The sequence below is a fragment of the Paroedura picta genome, chromosome 12, assembly GCF_049243985.1.
Source record: "Paroedura picta isolate Pp20150507F chromosome 12, Ppicta_v3.0, whole genome shotgun sequence".
Taxonomy (NCBI): Eukaryota; Metazoa; Chordata; class Lepidosauria; order Squamata; family Gekkonidae; genus Paroedura; species Paroedura picta.
Genome location: NC_135380.1, coordinates 27,750,861 through 27,766,879, shown reverse-complemented (window position 1 = coordinate 27,766,879; position 16,019 = coordinate 27,750,861). Strand labels below are relative to the sequence as shown.

The 16,019-nt window shown below is 47.3% G+C and overlaps 1 protein-coding gene across 3 annotated transcripts in view; it reads right to left on the bottom strand.

Annotated features, from left to right (window-relative positions):
• NR6A1 (nuclear receptor subfamily 6 group A member 1) overlaps positions 1 to 10,419 on the bottom strand; it is a 98,972-nt gene extending 88,553 nt beyond the window's left edge. The window contains exon 1 of one of the 3 annotated variants that reach the window (XM_077307086.1): positions 10,095 to 10,419. In XM_077307086.1, the coding sequence (XP_077163201.1) occupies positions 10,095 to 10,233 (139 nt within the window). In that variant the 5' untranslated portion in view covers positions 10,234 to 10,419. The remainder of the gene's footprint in view (positions 1 to 10,094) is intronic. The other 2 variants (XM_077307084.1, XM_077307085.1) reach the window with 2 other exon arrangements.
• Between the last annotated feature and the right edge of the window lie 5,600 nt (positions 10,420 to 16,019).

The following is a 16,019-nucleotide window of genomic DNA, read 5'->3' as shown; positions in this document are numbered from 1 at the left end:
ACGGAAGTGCACGTTTTTAAAATAAATGTTTTACTATTGTAGCAATGCGGAAGTATATATATATATATATTAATTAATTTCAGGACTTGGGGTGCGGGAGGAAGTTTGAGTCCCCAAAACAACCACTGTGAAAGGATTGATGGCTTGCGTTGCTTGACAATGCAAGGAGTGGGGTGAGAAGTTCGGATTGTTGACGCTTGCGACTTCTCCGCCATCTCTTCAGGAGGCAAAAAGCCGCGATGAGGCAGCAGGAGGGTTCTCCCGTCAGAAAGCGTGCAAACAGGAAGCCATGTGTTTGCAAGCAGGAGACAGCATGCATTTTACACACTCATGTGGAATCGCTCCTCCTTCTGCCACAAGAGCAGCTAAATTCCCGTAATAGGCCATAAGAGGACAAATCACTGGTGATCCCAAAGAATAACACTAGTGCTGGGCAATGTTTAAAAGCCAGCTTTTCTGTCAGCTTTGCATGCAACCCAAGACTGATGGTCTCTATCCCAATCTTCAAATTTTCTACTTTCCACAGTCTACCCTTGTTGAAACTCTCTCTGCTACAGCTTACAGAAGAAATGTGACATAACTCCATGCCAGCCATAACCACAGCTCATGGAGTTTTTCTTAAAGCAGCGGCATGCCTCAGACACTGGTATCTAAGAATACAGCATTTCTGGACGAATATACTCTAAAAATGCACACGCCTAGCCAACAACAAGCTTAAGATGCATTCAAGGTACCTCTGAGTTCATAAGAGCTGCAGTTTTCTATTTTGGTTCTAAATGTTACACGTTTTTAAATTACAAAAATGGAAAATCTCACAATTAAAATAAAAAACTAGCTTATTTGTGTTTACCCAAGATTGATGGAGTAGTAGTTAAGAGTGGAGGCCTCTAATCTAAATAAATGAATTTGATTCCCACTCCTCCTCTACATGCAGCCAACTGGGCAACCTTGGGCCAGTCACAATTCTCTTAGAGCTCTCTCATCCTCACCTACCTCAAAGGGTTGTTGAAGGGAAAGGAGGGGAAGGCAGCTTTGCGACTCTTTAGGGTAGAGAAAAGCAGGCTACAAAAAACAACAACTATTCTTTCTTCTTGAAGTGTTACCTTAGAAACACATTGACAAAAATATGATTGCAACTAGAGGTGTGCATTCCAGTCCACCCAAACAAACAAAAAATCCAAAAACAACATCAGTATTTTTCAAGTATCTTTTGGTATCCCAAACGTACATGGGATTTTTCATGATAACTGAAAAGAATCCTAGGGAAATATCCCAGATATATTTGAGAATTATTGGTAACCTGGAACAGCAGTTGAGGGGCTGGAGCAGCTTGCTCCTACTGTTCAGCTGTTTTGGAGCTTACCTTTAGCCTGCAAAACCGCTAGGGGGCACTCTCCCTGCTTGCTCAGCTGTGGCTCTTTGGGGCTGTTTGACCAAACTGCAGAAGAGAGCCCCAGCTGAGCCTTTAGGGAGAGTTCTTCCCACAGGATCAACTCCTTTGTGGGCTCTTTTGGGCAGTCCCATTTAAACCAGGCTGCCCAGCAAATCTTGCTAGGAGAGGTCATCCCATTCCAAAACAGCCAGGGGCAGCTGTTATGTGCCCTGTTTGTTGTCTGAACATGCAATCATTCAATGTACATGCAGCTACCTATAGGGATAAACAACTACACCCGGGGGGGGGGGGCTGTTTCTGGACAAAAAAATAACAGGGGAAGGGAGGAGCTCCCCCTCTCCATACCACAGTCCCAGTCTGAATTCAGCCCCTTTGGAATATTTGAATTAAATTCCTACAGGAATCTCATAGCCAATTTCCTGCAGCAAGTCACTGTGGTAAATCATTTGGTGTTCATGCAATTTGGTCATCATGACAATGTAGTGTAGTGTAATGATAGGGTGATGAACTAAGCCAGGGAGACCAAGGTTCAAATCCTTCTCTGCCAGAAAGTGATCTTAGGCCAGTCCCTCTCAACCTGACCTACTGAACAGGGACACTGTAGAAGAGAACCATGAATTTTGCCCCATGCTCCTGGAAGGAAGAACAGGACAATATGTGCAGGATAGATGGATACATGAAGCCTTCTTGAGAATTGAAACTCCCTGATTTGAATAATTTTAGACAGATATAAACACAGGGTGACTCTGCAATAAATATTAACTTTAGGAATGCTTAAAAATCAGCATATGTCTACAGAAACTGAAGGAGTATATTTATTAATAGACTAGCTTCAAAGCCCGTTTCTAAGAATGGGACTTGAAAGGGCTCCCTCCCCTGGCACCAGGCCAGGCAGCTTAAGGTAGCTTTGGGCTGCAGTTTGCAGCTGGATCAAGTGGGGCGGGTGGGGGGCTGGGCAGCTTGTTAGTAGGGCCGGAACAGAGCTCCTTAGCAGGCAGTCAGCAGGCCCAGCCTAGCAGGCAAAGAGTCCCTCGTTAGGAATCCATCCACCACGACCCTTTGCTTAGGGCCCTCTCCCCATACCTGCTGCTGGCTCCAGGCATTGAGGCGTCTGAGAGCAAAGAGGCTAGAGTCCAGGGATGGAGGGCAGGAGCTGCAAGGACAGGGCCAATCAGGACAAAGCTGGCTGCACCCTGATTGGCCCAATTCTAACTTGGACAGCTGGACACATCCCACCCCCTAGGTTGTTTCATAAATATATAGAGGAACAACAATGGATAAGGATGTGAAAGTGAAGCACTATAGCAAAGGCACATGCAGCTCTGAATTCTGAGGGCTCTTCTTTATTTCATCCATAAGAACAGAAAGGCATGTCATACTCTGACAATGTGCAGCATGCAACTCATAGCCTACTGACATTCGATTTTTATGGACTAGACGTCATTGCTTTCTGATGCAACCTTAACCCAGCAGCTGCTTTGAGGCTGCACAACATAGAAGCCTTCTCTTTAAGAGACCAGAATGACATAGTTCTCAATGCCATCAACTACTTGCATGCCGGTCTCTGGCTTTCTTCTTCCCTTTGTCCCTCACCAGTGTCCCAGTTACCCTTGAGAAGGCTCAGTTTCACTCTTGACTTACAAGGGCTCACTGTAACAGCATCTCTAATCTACACAAAAAGATCAGGTTAGCAACACTGAATCTATCTGGGCTATTTTCACTAGGAGCCAGTTCTGGCAGCTATTGCAAGCTCTTGATTAACTCCCATAATTAGTTGCTTAACAGAAGCCTAACAAGGGAGTCACAAAATACATGGAGCCACAATACCATGAAGCACCAAAGGTGTGCACTGTGTCAAAAACATTTGCTTTTAAATGATGATCTCCCCCACAGTGGTTTCATTCAAACACTGGCTGATTATGTGCTTTAGTTCTGTACATACGCTTCCATGTTAGCTGGAGTACCAAGACTGTCCCCATTGGCATGCTGCCACAGGTTGCTCATTTATTTATTTTATTTTATTTATAATTTGACTTATAGCCTGCCACTCCCATTGGCAGCTCATGGCGAGTAACAAAATTTCAAAACTCCATAAAAACCCTTACAAAAACATGAAGACAGCAGAATAAAATATCCTCCCACAACCCCACTGAACAGAGGACATATAAGCGCCTCAAGGGGCTAATAAGGAGCAGCAGATGACCTCATTGGCTCGGGGAGGGGCCCAGATCACAACTGTCCTGCCCTGGCCTCAATCAAAGACCGGGCAGAAGAGCTCCATCTTACAGGCCCTGCAGACCTGCGAAAGTTCCAACAGGGCCCTCAGCTCTCCCAGGGGCTCATTCCACCAGGTCGGGGCAGGACCAAAAAGCCCCTGCCCCAGGGTGAGGCTTGGAAACCTCCCTCGGGCCAGGGATCTCCAATAAATTCACACCCACAGAACAAAGTGCCCTGCGGGGGGCATTAGCCATATTCTCCAAAACATTTCAGACTAGATAAATAGAAGCCCCACCAAAACAGAAGAAACATTTATGTAAAAATCTTGCAAAAAACTAAGGCACTTCTACTTTTAAATGACATAAAAGCACCAAGCAGTACAATTGTTTATGCTAAGCTTAAAACTATGTATTTTATGTTAAGGCAGTAAAATGTGTTTAGGGTTGTTTCCCCCGAGATTCTATTTTTTCCAAAAACCAGAGAGAGTATTTTTATATGACTATAATATTTACTTTTCAGTCTATCTCAGGATAATGTGCTCTAAAATTGATTCAAGAACACACTATTCAATTATGCGCAACTTACATCTGCTAAATTACTAAAATGGCTAAGCCACTCACAGTGTACAGCATTGTGCTCTCACTGAACAGGGAAATTCTCAAGGTTATAGCATTGGTTGCAACTTCTGGTCATCAAGAGAGCAATAGTGGAGTTCCACTTTAGATACACTGAAGCCATCCTTGAAGTAAGGGGGACTAACAACAGTCCAGAAAACATGTAGGAGCCTCAACATGCTTAAAAGTAATGTATCTGATCATGGCCCTAGTCTTGACAGCAACAATGAAAAGAAGTGCAGAGAACTGCACCTTAGTCAAGTCCAATTCAGATCAGAGAGCAGGACCTTAATTGCAAGTGTCCTCCTTTGCCTTCAGAATATTTAAAGGAGCAAAATGACCTCCAAAGTCTATTCCAAGTTACATCAAAAAGTCCCCAAACTATATTTGTGTATACAGTTAAGGTTATCATAGCTTTAATCGTTAGAAAAAGAGGGAATAGAAACCACTTTGTACCAGGATACCATTTACAGCAGAAGTAAATCCTACTGTGAAGAATAGTTTTTAATTTAGATGGAACAGATATTCACCCCTCCAGGACTCCTCCTGGAGGTTCTTCCCCAAATGAAAAATGCAAGGCATCATATGCTTAGATGAGTCTGGATCTAAAAGCTCCTAATCCAGTACTCTAATCAATACACCACCCTGACTCCCAAGTAGCTGAGGGGGCAGAAAAGCACTTTAAATGGTGCATGAATCTGGACTACACATTTTGTTTGTTTATAATTATATTTACTTCTGATCTGATGCAGTATTCATCCTATGATGCCTTACAATACAAGCACTGTCTAATTAACTCCAACAAACAAAAGTCACATTTATTTCTAGGCAACTTTAAGATTCAAGGTCATTTCAAAGCTTCTAGTTACTACTAAGGATTTGCACTCTGCATTCACCAGCAACACCTAATTCATAAATACCTACATTGGTAAGTAACAAAAGATGCCCATCAACTGTGATAACTGTGTTATCATGCATTCAATGTGAAGTGTTTGTTTCTGGCAGCCCACAAGGATTTGCAGTCTATCCCTTACACAAACATACTAGTTAGAATCTAACAGCAAACAATTAAAACCCAAACAGTGGCTGCAGACACAAAAGAAAAGAAAATATGGATAGATGGGTTATCATAATTCTATCCTTCCATTCTACTACTAGAATATATCTTCCAGTCAGTCTGCTGTCAGTATTCTCCTTCACAACAATACAGTAAAAGAAATGAGGTAACAGCTAAATCCTTCTTTTCTGTTTTCGACTGCATAATATGCATTTTCAGATAAATCAACAATCTGCACTTGGATCAGGTTACTTTCCTGCTGCTTGAAAACCAGGTTCCAAACAGATCACAAATCTGGTCCCAATTCCTTGTCAGCAACAGACCACAGACTCACCAGAGCAGAATATTTTGCCAGCCAGAGCATTCTGGTTAGGCTCACCACTGGTTCCCAGTAGTAAATACTTTTCAGTCACGTACCTGATAGCTTTTATTACATCTGTGAATGAGACAGAGATAAGCCCCTGGCCTGTTAAGGCTTGCAATGTGCCAGGGGGAAAGGAACTCTTTGTGAATGTTTCAGTACATTCTGCTAAAGGTAACAAAGATTTCAGACCATTTAAGGCATGCTTGTATTAAGCTGCAAAATCAGTCCAGCACTGCTAATGAATATTAGGTTACGGCTTTAGCATCCTTGACAAATATTTCAAACGACTGCTTTCCGTGTCCTCCAACTGAATGGCACTGGAATCAAGGGTTGGGTGTTTCAGGGTCCGAAGCGGCCATTGGTGCCCGAAGCAGTCAGCACCACGGCACAGGGGGGGGGGCAGGGGAGAGGCGCCAGTGCTCACGCCTCCCTCCTCCCTCTCCGCTGACTGCTTTGGGCACCAACAGTTGCTGAAGCACCTTAGCCACCAGGTCTTGACACATCATTTTGCTGTCTCACAGCTTCAGAAAACTTGGCCCATTGAAGAGTCATTTAATTGCCCCCAACCCAGGTAGAGAATATAGGAGTGCCCACCTACCCATCTCTTTAATTTTAAAGTTCCTAAACTCTGCATTATATGTATCTGAAAAAGGTGGATGCATTAGGGTTCACTAGAACTGTCCTTCAGGTTGGATGATAAGCAAAGGAGTAGAAAGAATGAGAGGCACAGCTGTGCATATGAAAGTGTTCGGGAATTGTGTATATCTACATTTAATTCATATCATCCTATCATGTACACTTTCCAAGACAAGATAACTTGGTTATATCAAGCTACAAAATCCAAAATACAATTTCCAGAAATCTCCAAACCTCAAACTAACTTCTTGCTAGATAACAAACAGTACTTATAGTTGTATCTTTATCTTCTTAATCTAACAAACAGTTGATGAAGGTCTGCCAGTGCAAACTATTAGCAACACAGAAATGACTTGAAATATGGGGACAGGAGTTAAACCTCAAAAGACTCTCAATTAAGTTAGCTTAAGAGTCATGATGTAATAAAAATGCAACTCTAATGCAGCTGGAAGCAAATAATGCATTTCAACACAGCAGAAGTCATTTGACGAATCCTCAAGCTTGCCTTTAACTTATAACTACCTATAAATCAGAATTTGTGAAGTTAGTTCCAAAAATGTTATTTAAATAATCAGTTGATCGACAACATGCATTTCACCCTTTCCAGAAGGACACCTGCAAATCTCAGTGTACTAACTTTTTCAAAAGTACATTATCTATTCATGAGAATTCCTTTTACCAAATCATCACACAAAGAATTTGGGAAAGGAGACAATGAAGAATAGCTCAGTGGCTATTTAGCAGGGGATTAGAAAAGCTAGGTTCTTCTGCTCAAGCTGGAGCGCATTCTCGCAACATCCTCCATAGAAGCCACCCAGTTGCAGCTCACTCATGGCAACTCTGCAAAGTTCTCAAGGCAAGAGATGAACAGAGGTGGTTTTGCCATTACCTGTCTCGGTGTAGCAACCCTGGATTTCCTTGGTGGTCGCCCATCAAGATACTAACCAGGGCCAACCTACATAGTATATGAGAACTTGTGAGATTGGGTGAGTCTGGGCTACCATGCAAGAGAACCTGAATCAAATGCTGGGGTTTCTTTTACAAAAATGCACTTCCTTTGATGCATCTGTATGAAGCACTGCAGTGTGGTGTAATGGTTAGTCAGATTTAAAAGCACAGGATTCAAAGGCCTATTCAGCAAACAGGGCAGGATCCAAGACACCAAACTGCAATGGAAGAGCAGGAATTTGGAATCCACAATTGGCCTGAGCAGCTAGTGGTACTGGAGTGCAGCCTGATCTACTAGTCCAAAGTAGCACCAGAAACCTACCATAATGTGTATTTTACAAGTGGGCCTACATAATCGATATGTGCAAACTTCAGACTACAGAAACCAGGGCACCAACTTCAGGGAATGTAGAGAGTTCAGTTATTGTTTTGATTTGTAATGTTTTACTGTAAATAAACCATGATATTACATACAAATCATGCAAAAAAACACTATTTCATACTAAAGGATTCAAGTATAGGCCTCACTTCTAGATTTTCATTTAAGAAGCAAGCATCCAACTCAGCACTGCTTATATGAGCAAAATAAGAAGATGATGCAAAATTGAGCATTTCAAGCTCTCAACATTTAGTTATAACATGCACCAGTGAAATATGTGGCCAAAGAAACAGAAACATGCAACAAACTGAAAGGATGCTTTCCTAACTCCCAGAAAGAAAGATTCCATGCACAACTACACAAATATTTATCAACTTATACGAGCACTTCCAACCTACTCAAATATTTAACAACCTACACTTCCAACCTATCTGCCTGCCTCACTGCAGATGAAGCAGTAGGTTTAGCAAGCACAATCTCTACTTTAAGTTTCATGGGACTGGCTACAGAAAATGGATTCCCATTCTGCCACTAGCCATCATTCAGGCTAAAAGCTACTGGAGGGCAGAACCTTCTGCAATCCTACACCCTTAAAATACAGTTCTCAGAAGTTTCTCACCCCTGAATATTTAAGGAACAAGCCAGTTTCCCCCCTCCTGCTGTAGGTTTTAGAAAGACTGATTAAGCAGTGTCTCAAGCCTCTGCAAGCATTTCACATTTTATTGCAAGCAAAACACTAATTCTGGTTACATCATCTGCCTAAAATACTTCCAACCTCCAGTTCAGTCAGTGTGGATGCCATGGGGAAAAGGCCCAATTAAACACACTGCCCTTTGATAACTTATGTACTCCAGAAGAATGAACATATACTTGCTTAAAGAGCAGGAGAAAAACTGGAAGTGTTTACAAATTACTAAAAAAAAAAAAAAAAAAGGTAGGCCATTGCTTTGATGAGAGAAACCAGAAAAATTGCTGGCCATTGCTGTACTCACATCTTAAGCAGAAAGCATATCTGTATATTTTTCAGCCACATTCACATAAGCCACACATTTTAAATCTAGATGCTCTCAAATCAACCAAGGCGTGTTTTCATCCTACAGCCCATCTTACAACACTCAATAATTCGAGAGCACAAAGCCACCACAGGCACCATTCAAATTCTGAAGTCAGTCAAGCTGACTATAGACCGGACCCCCATACAACAGCAGGACAAAACTGCAGAGGCAACCAATAGGCACAGAACCATTTGAGAACAATATTTTTCCTAGATTCACCTTGACAAAACACTGCCATTTTAACCAGATTGAATGCATTATGCAAAAGGTAAGCTGAGGAAACATCAGCAAAAAACACTACAACATCCACGGACTCAGCCAAACAGCACCAGTGGGGACTTGATCTTCCTCCTCTAATGGCTGCCTAAGCAGCATCTCTTAGGGTTCACAACAATTTCTTGTTTTCTTGCTTTCTAGCATGCAATCCCTGCTGCTTTGTCCTGGAAGGGAGACAATTAAGTTTACCCACAATTTATTTCTTTTTTCCAGCTGTGCCCTGCAGAAGGGCAGTTGTGGAGGGGCAGAGGCACAGTGCATAGATGGATATGGTATGGATCCTGGCTGGTGTACGTGTGGGAGGGAGTTAAGTAGTTTTGTTGCATTAACTTCAACAATTTAGTTTACCAGTCCAAGCCGCTATCTTTCAGGGTAGATAAAAATTCTGGCCACCCCTTAAAAGTCCACCTTGCACTGTATTACAACAACCGGACAGAACTGATACACTTTCACGTAAAAGGACCTCTTCTGTATTGCAAAATAAGCCACAAGAAGTTTTGCCATGCAGAAATTGAGCACACTGAGGCCGAGCTGGGGTGGTGGAGAAAGGAAAGAAAAGAAGAAAAGGAGGAACAAAGCCAAGAGGGGAGATTGCCCGGTTGTTTTTTTTGTTTTGTTGTGTTAGCATTTGTTACTTCCCACTTCTCTGTAACGTTTCCCATAACAATATAGGTTTGCATTTGTATAGGGTTTTATTGATCCCCCCCTTTCAACCGAGAGCACGCCTAAGAATCCCAGCGTTATAAAATATTCAAGGCGCTATTTACACCCAAGATTGATCACCGGCATCGCAACCCGCTGCTGACAAGGAGAGGAAGTGGCAGGAGGAAGTGTCCAAGGAGGGCGCTGGGAATGGGGGCCGCGCTCGAATGCACCATTCACAGGTCCTCTCCCCCCCCCCAGCCCCGCATCACCCAGAGAAGAGAAGGGAAGGGGGGGGGAGAAGAGGCGAAGCAGGAGGGGGGCCGCCCCGCTCGGGATGAGCAACCAGTCCTGGGGGGAGGGGCGAAGGAAGAGCTCCCGCTCCCCAACACTCCCCTCCCCCCACCGCAGCAGCAGCAGCAGCAGCTCCCAAAGCAAAGCGGGGCCCCCACCCCCAACTGAAGCGCGAGCCCCCTTCCCTTCCGCCCACCCCCCACCCCCGTGCCCACCTACCGTTCTGCGGCTGAGGCGGCGGCAGCGGCAGCGGCGGGGGCGGCCCAGGGGGGGGCGGAGGGGGGGGCGGCGGCGCTGCCCTCCGCCCTCCCCCTCCAGCGTTGGGGGTGGCCGGCGGGGGCTCGGGCTCCAGCTCCATGGCGGGCCGGTCAGTCAGGCAGGTCCCCGGAGGGGAGGCGGCGGCGGAGGCAGCTGCTCGAGACGGACCCGGCGCCCAAGCGCCCCCATCGCTCGCTCGCTCCTGTCAGCGCCGGCCCCGCTGCTGCTCAGCCCGTCCTCGCCGCGCTCTCGGCCGCAACTGGCTGGCTGGCTGGCCGGCCGGCGGAACCACCACACCCCCTCCGCCTCCCCGCCACTGCGCACGTGCGGCCCCTCCCGCCGGGCATGCCGGGAAGCGTAGTCCGCCGCCCGCCCGGGAGAATCCACCCCTCCTCCTGGCGCGGGGGAGCCGGGAAGAAAGGATCGACCGAGCCGCCTTCCTCCCTAAGGCCGTCGGGCATTTTTCTTCGTGCTCTGTCCCCTCTGCTCCCGGAGCACAATGGCCTCTCCCGGGAGAGCGGGGCGGTGCCCTTCCGCTTCTGTTGAATATTCATCGCCCTCCTGAATATGCACCGGCCGGAGGAGGAGGAGGCGATGGCATGCACGTCACCGAGCACAGCGCCCGGGCTCTGCAGGATGGCGTGGACTTAGCGGTACCCTGGAGGGCGGGGGTTTGCCAAATCCCGCCCGGGGGAGCCGGCTATTGTATCCGAAGAAGCGTGCAGGCACACGAAAGATCATCTCTTGAATGCAACTTAACCTTAACTTAACCTCCAGATTTGTTCTGGGAGGAGGGACTGTAGCAACAGATCCGGCGCCCCAAGGCAGGGTCTCCACGCAGTCTCCTCGCAGAACCAAACAAAAAACGGGCGAGGGAGACATCTGCTCGGACTGGTGGTGGACCGCTCGGCAGCCGGATGAGCGCTTCCGTACGTCGACTTGTAAGGAGAGCCGGTTCTGCCACACGGACCCTATTAAAGCCAAGCCTGATAAGAATGAATTTGCATAGGAATCCCAAAGAATTCGAAATAAATTAACTTCCCTTTTGTGGAAGAGCGACGATTACTGCTGCACGGAGGGGAGCTCAGTGGCGGGGCCCAAAATTACTGCCACCCCCTGGTGACCCCCCTGCCGGAGCGGAGGAAAAGGTGGCCCTCGCCCCATGCGGGCTGGACGGAGCCGTTCCTGCCACCGGAAACCAGCTGCCCAAGCAAGCCCCCATTGAGGCAACTGCAAGGGGCTGCGCTCCTTCTTTTCTCCCTCCTTTTCTGGGGTGGGGTGGGGGCGAGAGCGGTCGTGGGCCGTCAACCTCCCCCCCAAGCACAGGATCTGGGGCAGCTGTTTCTGCCTCCATTGTCTAAGATCACCTCTACTGTTACGGCCAAAGCAGAAGAACCCTATGGCATCCCACAGATAAAGTTACGGTACACGTTTTGGAGGTCTTGTTCGAGAGCCACAGGAACCTTATTTTGTTTTAACGGGGGGAGGGGGCGGGATGCTCTCGCCTCGCTGGTTCCTGAGCTGGCCATCCTCCGCGTCCGCCGCTAGGAGGCAGGCTTGCAGCAAGAATGAAGCGCTGCTGCAGGGGGAATACCGCCGGGCGACTTGAGGCTGGTGCAGAGCTTCTACAGTCGCATCCTTTGCTTGCGTTCTTGCTTGCCCTGCTGGTTTTCTATACGTGCAAGGAGTTTATTTGAATATTTCTCCACCTGGTCATTCATCCATAGTCTGATGCCATGTGGTCCCTTCTAGCACCCCATAGGATGATGCACTTTCAATGCACTTTAGAAGTAGATTTTCCTGTTCTGCACAGGAAAATCCAGCTGCCAAAGCACATTGAAAGTGCATTATCCTATGTGCGAAGAACGGGCACAGGTCTCAACTCATTGTGTTCGGTGGTTTAATAAATAAAATATTAAATAAAATAAAATACATATAATAAATAAATAAAATTAATCAGGCCTTCTGGCCAGAGTTCAGACCCAGAACATTGTTTTAATGCTGGGCTGCCATTCCTGGAACAAATTAAGCCCCGGGGAGGATAAGAATGCAGAGGAGACGGTCTCTTGGGGCCCCTTACATCCTCCTACCTCACAGGATTTGGGGGAGAATAACAGTGACAGTGTAGAAACCCGCACGGATGCTGTCCTCAGCTCCTAGGAGGAACAACAGTGGGGTGAATAAAGAAAGGGAACAAAGAGCGCCAAGGGCACTTCCAGAGTGACACAACAGCCAGAGCCATTTTTTGCATTCTTCTGTTGTTTGTTTGGCTCACGCTTGTCCATCTGCTGAACATATTTCTGGGCAATGTGTCCACTCTCCTTTGTTGGAGGTACACATTTCTCCAGGCAAGCCTTCATTCTCAGAATAAAAATACACTGGTGCAAATCAGGTTAATGCTACATTAAAGAGGTGGTCTATTTTCTGAATCAGCACCTTGTTCCACCAAGAGGAAACTCTCTGCCCATCTTCTGCCTGCATTTCCACCCATGTAGCAATCCTAACAAAGGAGAAATTTATCCAAGCCAAGGAAGAACCCACAATCCAAGAAGGAGGCAAATTGCCATCCCACAGGCAATGGGGGGAAAGCCCATCAGAGAAGCAGGATTTGTGCCTGCCAACATCCCTGAGTCGATTTATACATGCAGAGGAATAAGGTCATTGAGTGCTGAACTGGTGGATGGCACCCCTGGACTGCAAGCCAGGTTTGAATGTGGCTTCACTTTACGCAAACAGAAAGCTAGCACAGCAGGGGAATACTTCTACTCCCTGTTTTGCCCCTTCTGCTGGTTCTCTCTTTGCAGGAAGTTGCAGGGAATATTACAAGACTTGGTGATGCAGCTGTCCTTTGATGCCAGGCCCCTGCCAACTCTTGACCACATCATTCCCAACTCATCTTCTTGCATACATTAATTAGCTCTTGAGGGGGGATAGCGGCATCCTTCTCTCTCCAGGCTGCTGAAATAAGCAAAAAACAAAACAAAACAAAAAAACCTGCTGGGCTGAGCCCTACAGGAGGGCTCACTGAATCTTTATCCAGAAGGTCAACCAAGTGTTCCTCCCCCATCAAGTGTAAAAGGAAGAGAACTGATTTAAACAAGCTTAAGAAAATGCTTGTGGTGCAAAGGAGTTGGGTGGGGCTGGCATCCAGCTGGGAAGCTACAGGGCTTCACCCTGGAACCTGTTTCCAATGTCAGATTCAGCCATGAATCGCGAAACCATGGTCTTTCTGAGCATGTGCAGAGGGCTATTCCCTTCCCAATAAATATTCACAACAATGGAGGACAGGACGGTGGGGGCTTTCAGTAAGAGCCACTCTGGATATATTCCAGGTTTGGTTGCAAGGGGGGAGGGGTGTCTTTTCCTGCACTTGGGGAAACCCACAGCAATGCTCTCCGCCCCGGAGCAAAGTTTTGGGGTTGGCAACCAACTGCTTCAGGTGCCAGAGTGCCCCGAATTCTCCGAATGGCATCGGCAAGCCCGGCAGAGAATTAGACGCGCCCGCAGAAACCGCGCCCCGCTTTGCCCCAGGCCTGCTGTCCTCGGGCAGTGCTCGCTGTAAACGGATCGCAGGTCGTCCCAGGAATCCTGGCCTGGGCCGCCAGCCAAGACGTTCGTGGACGCTGCAGATTCCCAGGGCAAAGGCAGGGGGCGAGGCGGGGACTCCGGGCGAGCTGACAGCCTTGGCGCCTTCTTGTGAAAACCAAGACCGCTTGGCAGGGGCGGCCGCGTGGCTGGCCGCTGAATCCAAATGCCGCCCCGGCCCGGGCATGGCTGTCCCGCCATCTAGGCTTCTCGTCCTTGGGCGCAGAGGGAGGCTGCAGCCAGGACCTCGCGGCGCAGCTCTGAGCGCTGGAGAAGCGACCCTCTTGCAGGCCCGACTTTTTCGTGCGCCCTTTTTGGACAGCGCTGGAACGGGCCGCCCTCTTCAGCCACTAGGCGTCGTGGTCGACTGAGCAGCGCTGACTGCCTCCCCCCCCTCCTGACCCTCTCCCGCCCAGGCCTCCGCTGACCACAGGGCCATTGGCCATCGGCTGTGACCGGGCCCAAGGCAGACGGGGATCCTCTCTATGGCGCAGAAAGCGCGGAAGGGATCTCCTGTCCGAAACTGCTGCGCTGGCTCTAGCAAAACCGCGCCTTTTGAAAGGGCGAGGCGAATACGGATCGAAGCTTTGCCAAGAGCTTGCTCCTCTCCACGCTCGCTTAAAAGGAAGCCTCCACTTCCAGAGGCAGTGTACCTCAGACTTCGGGATCACCATCCTGGCCATCCAGTCCTATCCAAGATCGCGCTGCAGGGGACGGATCCTTCCCTGGCCACTACGGTGTCTAATTCCCGCGGGAACGCTCTTTGGCTGATACTGTCTTTTCATTCATTCCATTGAGCATTCTTGCTGCCATTCTGATATTCCACAGCTTGTGGAGGGCTTATCCGTCTCTTTCTGTCCAGACACCGTCGCCAAAACCTTCCCTCGGTAGAGGTGCAAGTCCAGGGTTCATAGTCTTGGCAAAGCGACACCGGAGTCGGAAGATCGCCTTAGCTTGGCCGCATCTCGTGCAGCCGAGGCCGCGACCCGACGGCCGCTTCGTCTTCTCTGCCATTCCTTTAGCACTTGCCGGAGTGATTGTCGCCCAGCGTGGAAGAGTTCAGGATTCAGCAAGCGGGTTGTCAGGCTGCAGCGCCCTTGAGCATTCCACCCACTGAGTTTTGCCCGGCTGACAGCTGCCTCTCGGTCTCTGGCCAGTTCTCCCCTCCACAGTTACAATTTGGCAGCTATCAAGATTCCATTTAGAGCCCGTTGCGAGCGCGCTTCCCCAGCTGGCCGCTAGGTGGCAATCTTTTGCACTACCTGCGTTCTTACAATCGCATTTGTACCAGTTCAGCACTCAATGACCTTACAACTTAGAGTAAGTGGTTAATGGTTTGAAAGGTTCCGAAACCAAGACCAGAAAAAAATAAAATAAAGGGGGGGGGTCCACTGGCAGGATGCCTTGATGTGAACCAGTGCATTAGATAAAAGTACCGAGAGGTGGAATGGCAAACGCAGTCTGCACATGCCTGGAGGCATTGTTGTCTCTATTAATTAGGGCCACAGACCAGCACCGAGTTCTGGAGATGCAAAGGAGTGCCACAGCTGTATTTTCTCCTGCACTGACTTTTTTATTATATTCCCACCAATGTTTAATGTTACTGAGAGTTGAGTATGGATTTTTGGAATGGTTTATGGATTTTTATTCTTAAATCTACTTTGAATTTGAGATAAAGTAAAGCAGAGTTCCAAATAAAGGGGCAAATAGAAGCCCTGGAATTCATTCCTTTCTGACTGGGAAAGTCCTTAGGCTTCTAAATTGTGATTTCTCTTCCTTCCTGGCCAATCCACCAGCAGGCAGTTCCATCATTGTCAAGAAGAGGAAGGAGCGAAACCTCCATTTGTTAGAAGAGAAGTACATTTTAAAAGCAAGCACATTTTCATATTATAAAGTCCTATTTCAAATATCTAACTGTAACTTTTACACTTGTATTGACCGTACATTCTCCACAGTCAGTTGGCTGCCTAGATTTCTTTCAGAGGACAGAAAGATCAATGTTCATTAATCGATTAATTTGCCCATCCAGAACATCCTTCTATAGTATGGCAGTTGCCAACATAAAGAAAGGGTCAAAGTTCAAAAAGGTGGAGGGGCTCCATATGCCCCACCCTTCCAGGACAGTAGCCCTAGCACAGCTCCACGTACAGTCCATTCTTCCCTCTCTTTCATCTTCTTTTTATTATTATTAATATCATTATGCCTATACTGTCCTTCCCCATTGGGTGTGATTCATGGCGTTAAAATCACAAACACAACAAAGTATATTATAAAAGTACAATATTAAAATACAGTTTAAAA